This window comes from Mytilus trossulus, chromosome 14 (assembly GCF_036588685.1).
Source record: "Mytilus trossulus isolate FHL-02 chromosome 14, PNRI_Mtr1.1.1.hap1, whole genome shotgun sequence".
Classification (NCBI taxonomy): domain Eukaryota; kingdom Metazoa; phylum Mollusca; class Bivalvia; order Mytilida; family Mytilidae; genus Mytilus; species Mytilus trossulus.
Window position 1 is genome coordinate 29,496,118 of NC_086386.1, and position 17,191 is coordinate 29,513,308.

Below are 17,191 nucleotides of genomic sequence, written 5' to 3' on the forward strand. Positions count from 1 at the left end.
GCGCGCTTTTCGGCAAACTAAATTCTCATAGTTGACAATCAGCACTGTTGTCATACGGGAATTGTGATTAAGTACTTACAAAACCAAAAATATTTCTAGTTTATCCTGCACAAAGACAATCACCAAGACGCTTGATGAATGTTGATAATACAGGGATACAGGCGATCCCCTCTATTTGGTAAATGACGTCACAAAGGCTCGCCTATTGAGGAGTTTTTTTCCGGTGACGGATGAACTCGAAAGTGGTCTATTGAAATCGATATCGTTAACAAGTAGTATGTTTATGATCTTGTTTTTATAAGCGGAAAACGCAGCAATAGGAATATTTATGTCTAGAAACCTGGACGATAAACAAAATGAGCAGTTCATTTGCTATAAATTACACTCAATTACTTTCAATCATCCGTCGGAGCATGTCATCTTATGTGTATTTTAAGTATACATGACTACTGTCTATTCACTGATCCACTCTTTTTAATGCTCATGTTTCATTCTGTCATGTTTCAATATAAATAGAATCTGTATATGAAAAAGTTCAAATCTTCATATCCCAGAATATCAAACATCAGAATGTTCCTGTGGTTGCTGGAAGGCTTCAAATCCAATCATCGGAGGTGGATTATATGTATACTGTAATATATAAATAAAATGTGTCATTACTTTTGCACACATTATATATATTTATAAACATTATTGTATACTAGAAAGTGACATTAGACATACACACATTTTATTGATTCATATTCATGAATGTTTTATAAAAGCAATAGTTGAAATATGAGTATTGTTTTTCTGAACTTTGATGTGGTACACTTTTAGAAAGTATTTAAGTTTTAGGAATACATCTTTCTCGTGCATATCTTTGCTTCCTTTTCCTGTTTGTTCTATTTATTGTTAGATCCAGTTTGATTTTATCACTTCTTCAAAGTTTGAATAATTCACAACCGGTGCAATAAGATTGGTACAATTTAAGTATAGACATACTTAACAATTAATCAAGGACGTATGTCCACAACTAGAAGGCATTTAGTCTGCCATGAGAGCAAAACACACGTTTACGACTAAACACTGTTGGTGTTTGTAGAAGAACAATGATGTAAAAATACAACATTTTGAATCCAGAGCAAGATATTGAGTATGTGGTCCAAGGACTACAGCACATCAGGCAAGTAAGTAAATTTAAGATCAAAACACCAAGCGAAAAAAAATAAAAATATTTTAATTGCCGAAATAATAACAAAATAACTTTAAAAGTGCTAAATATAAAAAGGTATAGATGGATAAACTTTTTACTTACCGTTTTAACGTCTCTATCCGAATGAGAATGACCATTATTTATTGCATATTCACTAAGGCTACCATTCCCTTTATCAGTTTCTAAGGCGGCTGTTGATGATGTCATAGCTTTTGCATAGCTTGTCTAAAAGGTTTTGTAATATATAAAACATGATTACAGCTTCGTAATTTATACAATTTACGAACATTTCCTGTTCAACCACACATATGCGAAAGTGTTTAATTATTTTGCTCATTTAACGTAAAAATTCATTTGGAATCCAAATTGTCAAAAACCTTTAAATGAGAATTGATGTTGAAGATGAAAATGGTTGTAAACTGCAACAGATTAATCAAATATACTAGTATTCAGAACGAATAATGTAAATACGAAATGAATATTGGGGCTTTTAAGTACTAGACATACACTTTTTGCCGAAACTTTATAGTGCTACAGTTGCAGCTCTCAAGAAGACATGTAAAAGAGGGGCGAAAGATATCAGAGGATAATGCAAACTCTTAAATCGAAAATTAACTGATAACGCCATGGCTAAAAAAGAAAAAAGACAAATAAGAGTACTCAAGAAAAATGCATAGAAAACTACTAGTCAAGCTACACGATACGTTTTATTGACTCCGAATCGAATGGTCTTTATTTTTTTGTTTACTGCTGCGTGTTAAGCGGAGAAAGTATAAATTTCAATTTTAAAGTCTTAATTTTAATCCGGCTGCGGTTTGAACCCATGAGCTACCTGACACGGAAAGGTTGGATTGAAAAAGTTCGCAAATATATATACCAATTAAGTATGATTGACATTTGATAAACTATACTGTTTCATAATTGTGAAAGTAAAATCACAATAATACTGAACTCCGAGGAGAACTCCCTAATCAAATGGCAAAATCAAATGGTGATACACATATTATTACAAATGAATAACAACTCTCATATTCCTGACTTGGTACAGACATTTTCTTTTGTAGAAAAATAACCTTGTTCACATTATTCATTTAAGGTATATTATGCGTTCCAAAAAGGTCCGTTAGAAATTAGACAAAATATGTAGAATGTGCAACGAATATTTGGTTTCAATTCATTGCATTGGTGCAGGCATTTCCTTATGTAGAAAACAAACACTGCAAACTATTGATGCAACACGCAAACGTAGAAAATAGCGATGTTTTATGACATACTTACTATGGGTATTAGTCGTACTTTTAGGATAATGAATGACAAAGCACCATATATAACTGCTACTACTAATCCACAAATAAGAATATAAAATACTCCTGCAACATTACTTAATGATAATGAATTCTTTCTTGAAGTGTCCTGAAAATGTAAAGAATAATAATGTTTACAATAGTCTAACGTTTTTTGCGAATCATAGAAATACACGTCTAAAACGAATTAATAAACAAAACTCTGTTTTCTTCAGTATAAACAATCTTCTGTTCAAAGCTCACACTATACATGATATAGATAAAATATGTTTACTCATATAGTTGATGTATTGACTTCAGTTTTACGTAGTTTGCAACGCGGATTTGTTTTCTCTCAATCGATTTATGACTCGAACAGCGGCACACTACTGTTGGCTTTATTTATAGGCTTCTTTCAAAATCAATCCTGAACAACTGAAAATGTTTATATGCATATTCTTTGTAAAAACATTATACTTCTCTTCAATATATCATAAAAAAAAATCAATAGTCCTCGAGTTTTATTGAGCATTGATTTTGGAACTTACCTTGCCACCATTAGGTGCGCACTGACTTCGATCAGTCCACCATTTATTTCTCAGTTTTATCAAAGTACTATCTTCAGTTAGTTCTAATACATGAAGATTTAGAACATCGCTAGAAAGACAATAAAAATAGTATTCACTAATTTAAACGATTAGTATGTGCTAGTTGTGCATAGTGTCATGTACAAATGTATATCCTACTATTATTGCTTACATACACTCCATTCAAAAACCAGTGGATAGCATTTTTCATTGGCAGTGATACCACCTCCCCATGTCTTATCTTCATATTTATGAGTAACTCTCATAAATGGAAAGAATAAAGATAAAGAAATGAAAAATGATCTATGTTTTCTAAATGCACTTGAAAGAGTAGTTGCATGCTTGGAGCATAATATTTCCGCATAACGGTGAACTGGCTTAATTTTCTTCACTGAAGTTGGACTTGACTACGTGCATGTATTTAACATTACAGCACTTCTAGCGTTGTTCCTTTAAAATAAGTTATCTTTCAGCACGGGAGAGGTCCTAGTAACATTTCCATATGTCAGCCATACATCAGAATGTAATTATTGTAATTTGTCAATAACATATAGTGCCAGGTATATTATTGACACAACAGAAATTTATTATTTAATGACTACATGTATATCGAATGTGAAATATTAATGCTCTTTGTAAACATTTCTACATATGGAACTGACTGTACCAAGTCAGGAATATGACAGTTGGTATCCATTAGTTGGTGTGCCACGAGAATCACTGAAGAGACATGTGTCGTCGAAATGCACATCTGGTGCAGTTAAATTGGTACCGTTAATGGTATTGAACTATTTATGTTGCCATATGATTATGGACTCTCCTTTTAAAATTTCCTCGAATTTCAATTTTTTAGTTATTTTACTTTTTTAAATGTTAAACCTACCGTAAGGGTGAATATTTCGGAGTGGCTACACCAAATCCTTTTGTATTGAGATTTCTATCAACTTTAAAAGTGTCACATGGCTCCACACTGTTTTCGTATTCTATTATATTACTTTCTACAAGGAAAGCGTATTTTCCTTTAGAACTGCGCACTCTTTCTATGCCCTCACTTGTCGTGTTGCACATATTGTGAGGATTCGACATCATAAAATTCCACATTGTTTGATAAATAGGGACAAGTGAACCCTGCAAATATGTTAAAAATGACATAATTGTTAACATTTTATAAACATGCATTACATTGTAAGGACTAAATCTGAAAGTTATTGTCCCGGCACTTTATTCTAAAAACAACAACTAACCAACGTTAACAAAATCTCAAATTTATTTATAAAAACTGCAATTGTCCAAAACATATACGTACGACATATTAAACACTTTATGTAAGTATTGGTAGTTTTTGAGAATGTGATCATAATGATGTTATATATATACATATTTATGTTCAGATGAAGTTCCGCATCGCAAATGTATCGATGAAAAATCCTTTTGAGCAAACAAACTTGTCTTAAGCGTTTATACTAACATTTGCATTTGGTTTTTTTTTTATTATTAAAGGTAATTTTATTAATTTCTGAATTATTATTAATTTACCGCAAAAAACTCTCGTGTTGTTCCTGAATTAACGCATCCGTATTTAATTTGTGTTTGTTTTGCTAGGTCGTCCACTGTTTCTATTGGTGCAACCATACGTTCAATGGTTAGGAAAGCAGCTAAATTGGCTGTATATGATGAAATTATTATCAAAACAAAGAACCACCATACAGTTCCAATCACTCGTCCTGATATTGACCTGTAAACAATCAAACCAAAACATAAGAAATACTATGTCAAATAAGCAAAAGAGTTTATTTTTTTTTCAAAAAACAAACTATGCTACTAGTTATTTTTATTTCCTTATCTCCCAAAATCAGAAAGAACTGTGACAATAATATCCATTATTAAAAAATATCCTGCCAATATGCCAAAGTTTTATAATATTTTAAAGTTTATTAATGCATTGATTCATCATTTGATTCTCAAATGTTACATATCTGAAGACAATTATGATGTTTTCCCCAATGCTATTCTATAGAAATTCAGTCTGAATCATATTATATAATGAAACGCAAATATTAAGTATCGGTTTATACTGATTGGTTTTTAGTTGTTTGCTAGAGTGGCAAATATTTCTTACAATAAATACAATAGTTATGTGTTACAGTTGAGGGTGTGACAGTATCTCCGTAATAGGCATATGGTTAATTATACGTCCCAATTTTGAACATAGGTGTCTCTGTACTTGATACATCCCGCAGAGACAAAGGGACGCACACTTTGGAAACTGGGATTGTATTGACTTTGGGACCTGTGGTGACCACAGCTCTATTTCCCAGTCACCCATGAGATTATCAGTATATACGTTTCAAGTATTGCAGATGAGATGTTTTACAGGTATCGGGAAGTTCATAGACAATGTATATTTTTATTATTTAATTTAATCGTTAGGACTATGAGCATGTGATCTCAAGATAACAGAACAGAGTACAAAATTTGAAACCTTTCTCCTTACAGAACAGAGTACAAAATTTGAAACCTTTCTCCTTTGTCACTATTATTTGATACACCCAATAAATCTCACTAAAACAAGATTTGTATATATGTGGATTGAATAATTGTGCATATACGTATTTACGCTTGTATAATCATGTTGTGTTACCAATATAAGCTACTCAACATTTATTAAACAGGTGAACCGTACCTTGGACAAGAGTCACTTCCTTGTAACATTAACGCTCCTGTAGAAAACCAAAAAGAATTCAACATTGAAAATTCTTCGTTTAATTGTGGGTCTTTTTCCCCTTTCACTTTTGTCCATTCGTATGGACTAAATCTGCTTACAAGAAATAATCCAATACTGACAGATCCGTATGCTAGCATAATGAAGATCCAGATTTTAAAATTGAATGGCTTCATGAATGAAAAGACTCCAGGTTTTTCTATTTCTGGTTTTTTAATCATTATTGATATTCCTACTTCCATAAACGGTTTTGTAAAGTCTACAACCCTTTCTCTGTCATACGTTATGGTAAAATCCGCTAGAGCCATATCAGCAGTCTGTAAACATAAACAACAGCAATGTTATACAGACTAGAAACATACACACTGAATCGAATTATCAAGAATGTTCTCCTATAAACACGTTACTTTGTAAAAGTTTTTGTTCTGTAGTTTTTAAGGCATTTACTACAAAAATGTCATGTTTAACGTCTAAAATTACTTCAAACTTGTTTGGCAAATTGTAAAAATATACATTTTTTATATTCATATCCAGTTCCATATACCCACATAATTTTATGAACAAATCTGTTAGATCTTGACCGTTAGTTAACGAATCTGAACTTAATGGCTGTAAGCTACTGTAGGCCTCCATTTTTTTTAATTGTTTATGTGTGTTGCTTTCTTGTATCATTACCTAATGAATCGCGTTAAATCTTAAATTTTAGAGACTGAATAATTGTTTTATTGCAACGGAATAGCTCAACTATTGCTTATATTTCAAAAGCTCTTTCAGTGGTTCAAACATGTCTGTCTTCATTTTTGTTTCCTTTACTAAATAGCATGCTAGTAGGTTTCCTCTGAATGATATGAAATTCAATAACATCATCAATCTTACAACAATGTGGTAACACTTTTAAATCAAACGGTATATATTAACAGTGTTCTCCTTACACCATCGATGAGTTCTTTCACCATACCATCCCATTCTTTTGTTATAGCATTTTCACGTCCATAGTTTCCGTCGGTAACTTCTTTTATCTTGTACTGAAATCCTATTCTATCAGATAATAGTTTGGCAAAATCTGGAACAAATCCTATGAAAAGAAAGAACAAATATGTTTACAATGTTTCTTTGAATGGACTGTTTGTATTTATGAAGAATTCGAAGTCGTCAAATAATAACTCAAAGAAAACTTACAATGTGTTTGTGCTCGTGTACTTCCATGTACAGCAAATACATTTTGTATGTACTCAAATGGGCCAAAAAAAGGGGGATATATGTATACAGGGGCTCCACCTATAATTATACATAGGATAATAAAGAACGCAATCAACAGTAAAATTATACAGTAATAATAGCTCACTCTTTTATTTAAGTCGGTTAGTAATAACCAAGTAAACAGAATTATCTTCTCTGCTGTCTTAAATTATTTTATTCCGCTTAATTTTCAATTAGCAAATAAAACTGGTTACTATATAATTTGCTCTGTTATCTATAAAACAAATGTATGCGCCTGTAATATCCCAGCTTTGGTAATGTTTTTTAAACTTTAAACGGATCTGCGATAGATAATTTTTATATTAGTAAGAATGGCCAATGGTGAATAATTAGCTACCTGCAGGCAACAGTGACGAATGTACAGCGAAACAATAAAAATATTCACCCATTGCTAAAAATAAATCATTTTTCTAAGTTCGATCAGTTTTCTTTTGGGATTTTATTTTCAGGACTGATACTGTTTTAGAAGTAAGCATGCACATACATTGATGGATATTAAACAAAAAACAAACTTAGATATGATCATATTGTAAAATGTTGACCCTACCTTCATAAATATCATTTCCTGTTAGATTGGATTCTAATATCTTTGCAGGATCTTTCCTCATCAGCATTGGTTTTGACTGAAACATAATATACAATCTTAGAATATGAATAGAATCATATTCAAAACAGTGTGTTCCTGGCCATTATTGATTGGCGACCTAAATTATCCCATTGACTGGGACAGATTAGGTGAACGTTTGTCTGTAACGTCCATTATTAAATGATATGAACAAATAAGCCCTAATACGGATAAATCAGCATGTGCAATACTAAAAACGTTCCACTGTCGATAAAAATCAAGATTTAATATTCCTCTTCGAACAGGGCCAATACGGAAAAAACAGGGCCAATACAGAAAAAAGCGGGAAAAAAGCCGTATTAGCCCTAGAGGACGTTCACTTCCGGTTTTCAATTTTCTTACGCCATTACTTAACTTTGGAAGTATCGTTATGCATAAAATCATTTGTATAATATTTCTTAAATTAAAGTCAAAAAATAAACAGGTTAAATGGTGTGCAATGTTTTGTAACGTCTTAAAGTTTTGAAACGGAAAAAACAGGGCCAATACAGAAAAAAGCGGGGGAAAAAGCTGTATTGGCCCATGGGCTAATACGTGAATTTCACTTCCGGTTTTAATTCTCTTATAATCATTTAATAAAAGTGTTATGAACTGGCTGTTTCTGTATTGGCACTGGTATAGATTCTCGGTCAGCTGTATTGGACCTCGACCCTACGGGTCTCGAGGCCAATACAGAAAAACTTGAATCTATATCAGTGCCAATACAGAAACAGCCAGTTAATAACACTATATTGCTCACTTCTTACTTATTATGGAATTTAAACTGTGGGGTCACCGAAGGTTCTTAACGCCTTTAATCATAAAATAATTCGAAAAAATAATCAGGAATAACCTTTATGTTTTGATTTATATTATCCATATAAATCAACACATCGTATTATTCCGGATTCGTTTTTCGAATTGCTTTATTTAGGTGTTGAGAACCTTTGGTGACCCCACAGAGTCAGTGTTTTAACAAGTGCATAGTGAGCAGTGATTGTTACCGAGAAACGTTCACCTAATCTGTCCCAGTCAATGGAATAATTTAGGTCGTCAATCAATGGCCAGGACCACATTGTTTTGAATATGATTCTATAAAGTATCTGCCACTTTTACGCAAAAGAAACAATATCAGATTTTAGCAAATTCGTCGCATTTACTATAAGTTTTAGATATACAAAATTATACCCAGAATCTATATTTACATAAACTAGGCCGTTAGCTTCCTAGTTTGAATTCTTTTACATTTGTTATTTTGGGGCAATTTATAGCTTACTTTGCGTTATTGGCTATACTGATTGTTGATGATTATACTGTGACTTATACATATACAGTAGTCGTTATTTTCTGTGTGAATTGTTCTCTTGATGAGAGTTGGCAATCTTACTACATCTAAATATTTTTGTTTTCATATGTAAAAGCAAAATATAATTCAAAGTGTATTCAAGATAGAAACAACGCCAATTGAATGATTGAATGCAACAGGAAGCAGTCAATTTTTATTTGAAAAAAAAACAAAACAAAACAGGACGTTAGAATTAAAAACAAATATCACAACAAAAATCATGAAAACAATCAATTAATTTCTTACATTTCTTAATCCATGATTTTAAATATTTTAGTATTAACAGTAGTCTATAATTACTCTAGTAATGGACTTCTGGTATTTTATATCTTTCAAGTAATCAAAACATACACTCCGTAAAAAGGAGGCACTTAAAACTTATAAATGTAATGAAAACGCATAATAAAAGTACAAACTAGTATTGTTGTAATGACTTTCACACTACTGTCAGTGAAGTTGGTTCCGACAGGTTCTCGTCGTGTGTCTGCGTCCAAACTTGAATAGCCATTGTCTGGAGTCCATGAACCTATCTGTAAAATAAGGCAACTTTTAATGCAAAGAAAATAAAAATTAATAAAATGAGTTACGTTGCAGCGCTTTTCCGGATTCTCTTTTATCAACGATTTTAAAATTTCATTAAACTGAAAGCAAAGTATATACAACTTATTGTATACGTATGCAGATTGACACCAACACCGTCATACAAAAAGTTGCTACATTTTTTAATAAAGAAATAGGATTATGTTGTACATGTATGTTTGTCAATGAAACCACCAGAAATGTAAATATGTAAACTACATGTACTAAAGGTAACCGTTGAGCAAACCCGTACATTTAAGTCAGCTTATGAAGACCCAAAAGGCCAAATATGAAGAACTTCAAAGAGAAATTCATTTTTAGACTAACATTATCTGAGCGATGTGAAACAGTATAAAATTATAAATGCAAATATAGTACTTAGTAGTTTATATTATAAATCTGAAATGGAGATAAATAACGTTTAGTTTGCAACATGTACAATGTTCCTTATCCTGGTTCCCGGGACTACGTTCCAGGTATTAGCCGTCAGCATACTCTGTCAGCATACTCTGACAGCATACTCTGATTCAAACAAAAAATTCTCTGAAACCGATATTATTAAGATGCTTGATTTCTTGATTGACAACATATTTGTTACGTTCGGAGGACGTGTTTTTCAACAAACTGTCGGCATCCCAATGGGAACAAACTGTGCCCCTCTACTTGCTGACTTGTTTCTTTATGAGGCAGACTTCATGCAGGAACTTCTTAGGAAGAAAGATAAGAAGTTAGCAATATCCTTTAACTCTACTTTCCGATATATAGATTACGTTCTTTCACTAAACAATTCAAAAGTTGGTGACTATGTGGAACGCATCTATCCCATCGAATTGGAGATAAAGGATACTACAGATACAGTTAAGTCGGCTTCTTATCATGATTTTCTTGATAGAGGGTTACTGCTCACAAGGAAGCTATTAAACCAAGAGTTCCAAATGGTGAAGTTGAAATCATCCCTTCGTAAATTTTACGGACGCCATCACGAGTTGGTTGACCGTTATGGAATACCCGTTTCACAAATGATATCGGATATGTTTCTTACGTCGTAACTACAATCCCCTTCCCATTCATGAATTTGACCTACCGAATTAGACTATTTACCGGATTTTTAATCACATAAGCAACACGACGGGTGCCGCATGTGGAGCAGGATCTGCTTACCCTTCCGGAGCACCTGCGATCACCCCTAGCTTTTGGTGGGGTTCGTGTTGTTTATTCTTTAGTTTTCTGTGTTGTGTCATGTGTACTATTGTTTTTCTGTTTGTCTTTTTCATTTTTAGCCATTGCGTTGTCAGTTTGTTTTAGATTTATGAGTTTGACTGTCCCTTTGGTATCTTTCGTCCCTCTTCTATCTCACAAGTTATATTGGTATATGTGTAACATACTTAATATTGCGATCGGGAACCAGTCTAAATGTTCCTCAACTGATTTAGTTCGCTTTAAAACAGTTTTGATAGTGAGCACTGTTGAGTTATATGTGGAGGGTATATTTGCACCTGGTGTATGAATGGAAAATTGACGTGGCGTTCCCAGTTTGTCATCAACTTATGAGCTTGAATTTTCCGTTGGTACCAGATGCATCAATTGCAAGGAGGTAAATCATATTATTCACTTCAAAGAGAGGTAAAACATGTCAAATTAATATTAAAACTCATAAGTCGGTGAAAAAATGACAACGTCATGGAAAAAAACAAAACAAAAACCAAAAGACGACATCTTACAAAACACAACATGGCAAACTAAAGGATCGGCAACACGAACCCGACTAATAACAAGGTTGGATCTTGTGCGCGCTGTAAAGATAAGTAGATACTGCTCCCTATATGACACCCATCGTGTTGTCCGTGTATCTACCAGCTCGGTGATAAGTCTAACTCAGAGATGTTACATTAGATAATAAAATATTGACATCATTGGGGCTATTATACATCAATATGTCCTTTGTCATCTATAAAACTGGTATTTGATCCATACAAATTTTATTATGCAATTGGTCCGTGAGTACTTCTTTTGTTAGTTTGAACTTTTGAAACGGAAGTAAACATGCATATACTAGTACATTAATGTATCTATGTGCGATACACATGAATGATGGAGTTAAACGATATGGAATTATCACATTATTTCTCGATGTTATCACCTATCAAATATCGTGGATGATCTCATAAAGTGTGCATTCATTATCACTGAACTAGTATATATTTGTTTAGGGGCCAGCTGAAGGACGCCTCCGGGTGCGGGAATTTCTCGCTACATTGAAGACCTGTTGGTGACCTTCTGCTGTTGTGTTTTTTTATTTTGGTCGGGTTGTTGTCTCTTTGACACATTCCCCATTTCCATTCTCAATTTTATTTTTTACAGAGTTTGTCTTTAGTTCCATGTGGAGGCAGTAGAGTGCCTCCCCGTGCTTCAGGTTTATGCTCTTATAATATACTAGATTATGGAGTGTGTGTCCGAGCGAGAACTGCTCTAGTTCATTACTTTAGGAATGTTTATCAAAAAGTAGTATTTCAATATTCAGCCCCATTCTACTAATTGGTCAGCCATCAGTCCTACCCTGATATACACTATCTTTTTCGGGTAATTAATACTGATAGCGTTTGACATTTTCAGCTAACCAATTTATCACTTTTACTTAACCTAATTATTGTATGCTGGTTCATATTCTGGACGCCAATCTTTGCTCCTGTATTATGTAATTCACTAACAAAACAATTATGAAGCTAAGAAACGGAAAAATACTAAATACTAAACTTGTTCAAAGGGTATCTACACGTCTCAATCTTCAAAATCGGTTATCTAAAAATACTACCATCGCTAACATTTTTAACAATAAAAATCGTGGTTACCCTTCTATCGATAAGTGTCATGCCAAAAAATGACTTACATGTCCCCGTCTTTCCACCAACAATACGGTAAGGTCCACGTTTAATGGTCGCACATTTTCTTTAAATTTTGAAACTGATATTACTTGAAAAACAAACAGTATTATTTATTTACTCACATGAAACAAACCGGGATGTGGTATTCAGTACGTAGGAGAAACTGGAAGATATTTATCAAAACGCACTCAAGAACATCTGTATCGTTTTAAAAGACCTAATAAGTTCAAAAGTATCATTTACCAACACCTTAAGAAGCACAACCATCCTTTTAAATATTTAGCAGTTCAACCTTTAGAAGTAGTAAATAAGCAGCCTGGTGAATCGCATTCAAAGTTTGTACGATCACGGAAAATAATTGAATTAAATTGGATTAAAAAATTACAGACAGTTTACCCTCTCGGTCTAAATGATAATATCATGGGAATTGGTAATATATCTAGAACCAATTCCGTTAACATTTTGGATATTGTTTCTAAAACTGTTCGTAAAAACCGTTCTCACGGTTGTAGAACAAATCGCAATCAAAGAAAATTTCGGGCCAATCATACCAATATTTCGGACCTAATTTCTATTTCAAAAAACAACGGCAGACATTATCTGTTAACAAAACTCTGTTCGTTACCGGTTAATAAGTTAAAAACAATTTTGGAGGATTGCAACACAATTTCATATAGCAGTCCTAAGTATGAAATTGTTCAAATTATTATGGCATATTGTTATTCTAAATTATTTCCCAAAATTGATCGCCCTGAAGATCATAAAAAACATTTTATTAAAATTAAGTATGTCAATAAAGGCTTTGATTTTGTAAATATTGCCGGTATATTTAACGACCAATCTGTTAAAGAACAAATTCCTGGATATTTTGACAATACTGAACTACCTCTTATTTGTTATATTTACAAGAAATCTACCCGGAAATTTGTGTTTAATTATAGTCAATTGTGTAAAGATGTTTATATCAGTGAAAATACACCTACTTCATGTAATTGCAGTAATTCCGAATATATTTATGGACCCATTTCCCATGTTATAACAGGAGATCTTAACATCGTTCAAGACCGAGAGTTAAAATCATTTCTCAGTAAAGGACCTAAATATCGTCCCCCGTCAATTATTAATTGGAATGAGTGTCGTAATATCATCCACGACTCACTCCATACTTACTGTATGAAATGGATAAAACGGGAAAAAGCTGAAAAAAAATCTTTGGACTCTTTTTTTAATTCAGTAATGAAGATAGTTGATATACGTATTCAACATTTTAAAGAACATTTTACTATTAACAATAACCACAATAAACCTATTTCTCGTATCAAACATACACTAAAAGAACTAGCCAAGGAATTTGTTTTTGTCCCGGCCGATAAAGCTGCTAATAATATTATTATTGTTTGACGTAAATTTTACATTGAGGTTCTGAAAAAGGAAATCACCAATTCACCAACATTCCAACTGACTCCATTTTCAGAAAACGAAATCTGTAACAAACATAAACTTTTAGCCACCGCTTTACAAGCAGAGCCAAATACAATGAAAGTCCCAACTATGTATTGGCTTCCGAAGCTACACAAAACCCCTTACAAATATAAATTTATTTCGTCTTCAAGCCATTGTTCAACTACTAAATTGTCTATTATTCTTACCAGCACACTTGGTACAATTAAAAACCTTATAATAAATTGTTCAAATAAGGCCTTCGCAAATAGTGGAATAAATTACTTTTGGAGTGTCAAGAACTCGTTGGAAGTACTTGATAAATTGCATGCTTATATTGGTGATTTTGAATCTGTTCAAAGTTTTGATTTTTCTACCCTGTATACCACATTGCCTCACATTCTCATTAAGAAAAAATTCACACACCTAATTAAATGGGCATTCAAAAAATCAGAATGTGAATATATATGTTCAAACTGTTTTAGGTCATTTTTTAGTAGCAATAAACAAAAAAACTATGTTTATTGGACATGCTTTGATACTATATATGCCCTGGAAATTTTACTAGATAACATTTTTGTTCGCTTTGGGGAATCCGTATATCGTCAGATTATCGGAATTCCAATGGGGACTAACTGTGCACCACTTATTGCAAACCTCTTTTTGTATTGTTACGAGTTACAATTGTTGACAAAAATTAGCAAAGACCCATCAAAACAACATCTGATAAACAAATTTAATAATACTTTTAGATATTTGGATGATATTTTGGCTATCAATAATGACGACTTCAGTATGTATATTAATGAAATTTATCCTGGTGAACTTACTTTAAATAAAGCTAATACTAACAATGACCACTGCCCTTTCCTCGATCTTGATATCCATATCACTAACGGAAAGCTGAATACTAAAATTTATGATAAAAGGGATGATTTTTCATTTCCTATCGTTAATTATCCGTTTTTAGATGGTGACGTTCCCTTGTCACCATCTTACGGTGTTTATATATCTCAACTTGTACGATTCGCTCGTGTATGTAACAATGTTTTAGATTTTAACGAGAGAAATTTATGTATTACTGAAAAATTATTACACCAGGGTTTTCGATATCACAAACTAGTCAAAACATTTACTAAATTTTATCATCGGTATAAAGACATCATTCGTAAATATAGCTCAACATGCAGACTTTTTATACGTTCAGGTATTTCACATCCAATTTTTTATGGAAATATTCTTTATAAAGCACAAAGGTGTCAGTATTCACCTCATAAACTTACAAAACCTTTGAATAGACTTATTAAGAAGGGATATAATTACGATACTGTTGTCAAGTCATTAAAGATTGCATATTTTGGCGTTAATATTGAGTCACTGATAAGGTCTTTTCGTCGGAACTAAACACATTTATTCTAAAAACAGTTGTTGGCATGACACGGGTTATGTTCTTCTCATATATGTTATGATGGTATGATACTAAACCCCTTAGGGGAAGGATTGTGCCTGATGTTCATATGATGAAATCATAATCTTTCAGTCAGTTTAATTGAAGTCTGGAGCTGGCATGTCAGTTAACTGCTAGTAGTCTGTTGTTATTTATGTATTATTGTCATTTTGTTTATTTTCTTTGGTTACATCTTCTGACATCAGACTCGGACTTCTCTTGAACTGAATTTTAATGTGCGTATTGTTATGCTTTTACTTTTCTACACTGGTTAGAGGTATAGGGGGAGGGTTGAGATCTCACAAACATGTTTAACCCCGCCGCATTTTTGCGCCTGTCCCAAGTCAGGAGCCTCTGGCCTTTGTTAGTCTTGTATTATTTAAATTTTAGTTTCTTGTGTACAATTTGGAAATTAGTATGGCGTTCATTATCACTGAACTAGTATATATTTGTTAAGGGGCCAGCTGAAGGACGCCTCCGGGTGCGGGAATTTCTCGCTACATTGAAGACCTGTTGGTGACCTTCTGCTGTTGTGTTTTTTTATTTTGGTCGGGTTGTTGTCTCTTTGACACATTCCCCATTTCCATTCTCAATTTTATTCAAGTCTGACTTTCATTTGGTGGATCGGTCCAACGAACACCAAAGCGTTCCATTCAAAATAAAAGGCTTTTATCCTATAATTCTACTGTTTTAACTGTTCTGCAGGTACAACGTCTTCTGATACATGTATAAGGAAATACATTTCAAAATATTCTTTGTAATTTTAAAATAGGTTTATGCTCCACTTAATTTCATATTGTGTTTAATAATTTATAATTAATCAAAATTAAATGTATACCTTCGTTGGAGTTTGATGGTGGAGTCCAACACTAAATACATGTAAAATATAATTCTTTCGGGATCCATCCTCTGTAAAATTCACACGGCCTGTCAATCCTTGGAAATCTACCTGGTCAATGAAGATAAATTTTGTTACGTTTTGGACCACTTGAAGTAAAGCTAGCATTATATATACTAGCTTACCTCCCTCCCGTTATGTGTTGAAGTTCATTTGTTTATCACTTGGTATTGTTAGCAGTTAATAAAAAAAAAACTTTCCTTTTGGTTTTTATAGACTCGTCAGTGAAGACTGTTTCTATTTTTGTAAGATTTTGTGAACATAATTATTTTTATACATGTATATTTCACTTGTAAGGATAAACAACGTTTTGGGTTATGTATTTATCAGTCCACGTAATTACTCTACACTAAAATCGAACCCTAATACTAAAAAAACGTATAAATAAAGGTGGATCAAAACATTGATTTTTAAAAACAAAACAAGGGAATATAAATTGTCTCCCTTTGAACGATGTACTGATATCTTACCTTTTTGATTGTATCTAAAATAGCCTGCCCATGCATCCATGGTGGGGGTTCCGGTTCAGAATGATGGATTTTTGTACAAGGTATTCCCGGTCTTGTATAATTATTATAAACAGACGCCCTTCGGAAACTTCCTTGAAAGATGGGTTTGTCCTTAGGTAACATTTCACTGAAGGTTTCTGTTATCACTTGTAACGAATCAACTGCAAGTGCTGAATCTGACTATGAATTAAAGGTTCAATATTAGATAGTTACATATAAACATGCATGTACCTTCTTGTACGAGAACTAGCGAATACAATTGTACGTTTTTGATGTTTACATTCTTTCAGTGATTGTTGCGATTGTGCTTGCATGTTATTTGTTAGTTTTGTTTGATTTTTGTCATAATAAGGTGTGAATTTCCTTTGTTGGTTTAATATATTTTGTTAAATCGGGGCTTTTTGTAGCTCATTATACGATTATGTGTTCGCATCATTGTA

General features: G+C 32.9%; 1 protein-coding gene across 1 annotated transcript in view; it reads right to left on the bottom strand.

Annotated features, from left to right (window-relative positions):
* Positions 1–218: 218 nt before the first annotated feature.
* Positions 219–17,191, bottom strand: part of LOC134696392 (glutamate receptor 2-like) — a 49,001-nt gene continuing 32,028 nt past the window's right edge. The window contains exons 8-19 of the mRNA XM_063558142.1: positions 16,713–16,931; positions 16,183–16,293; positions 9,413–9,526; positions 7,595–7,670; positions 6,720–6,862; positions 5,749–6,104; positions 4,602–4,800; positions 3,949–4,193; positions 3,027–3,135; positions 2,474–2,608; positions 1,298–1,420; positions 219–630 (exon numbers count right to left, since the gene is read on the bottom strand). Coding sequence (XP_063414212.1) covers positions 559–630; positions 1,298–1,420; positions 2,474–2,608; positions 3,027–3,135; positions 3,949–4,193; positions 4,602–4,800; positions 5,749–6,104; positions 6,720–6,862; positions 7,595–7,670; positions 9,413–9,526; positions 16,183–16,293; positions 16,713–16,931 — 1,902 coding nt within the window. The 3' untranslated portion in view covers positions 219–558. The remainder of the gene's footprint in view (positions 631–1,297; positions 1,421–2,473; positions 2,609–3,026; positions 3,136–3,948; positions 4,194–4,601; positions 4,801–5,748; positions 6,105–6,719; positions 6,863–7,594; positions 7,671–9,412; positions 9,527–16,182; positions 16,294–16,712; positions 16,932–17,191) is intronic.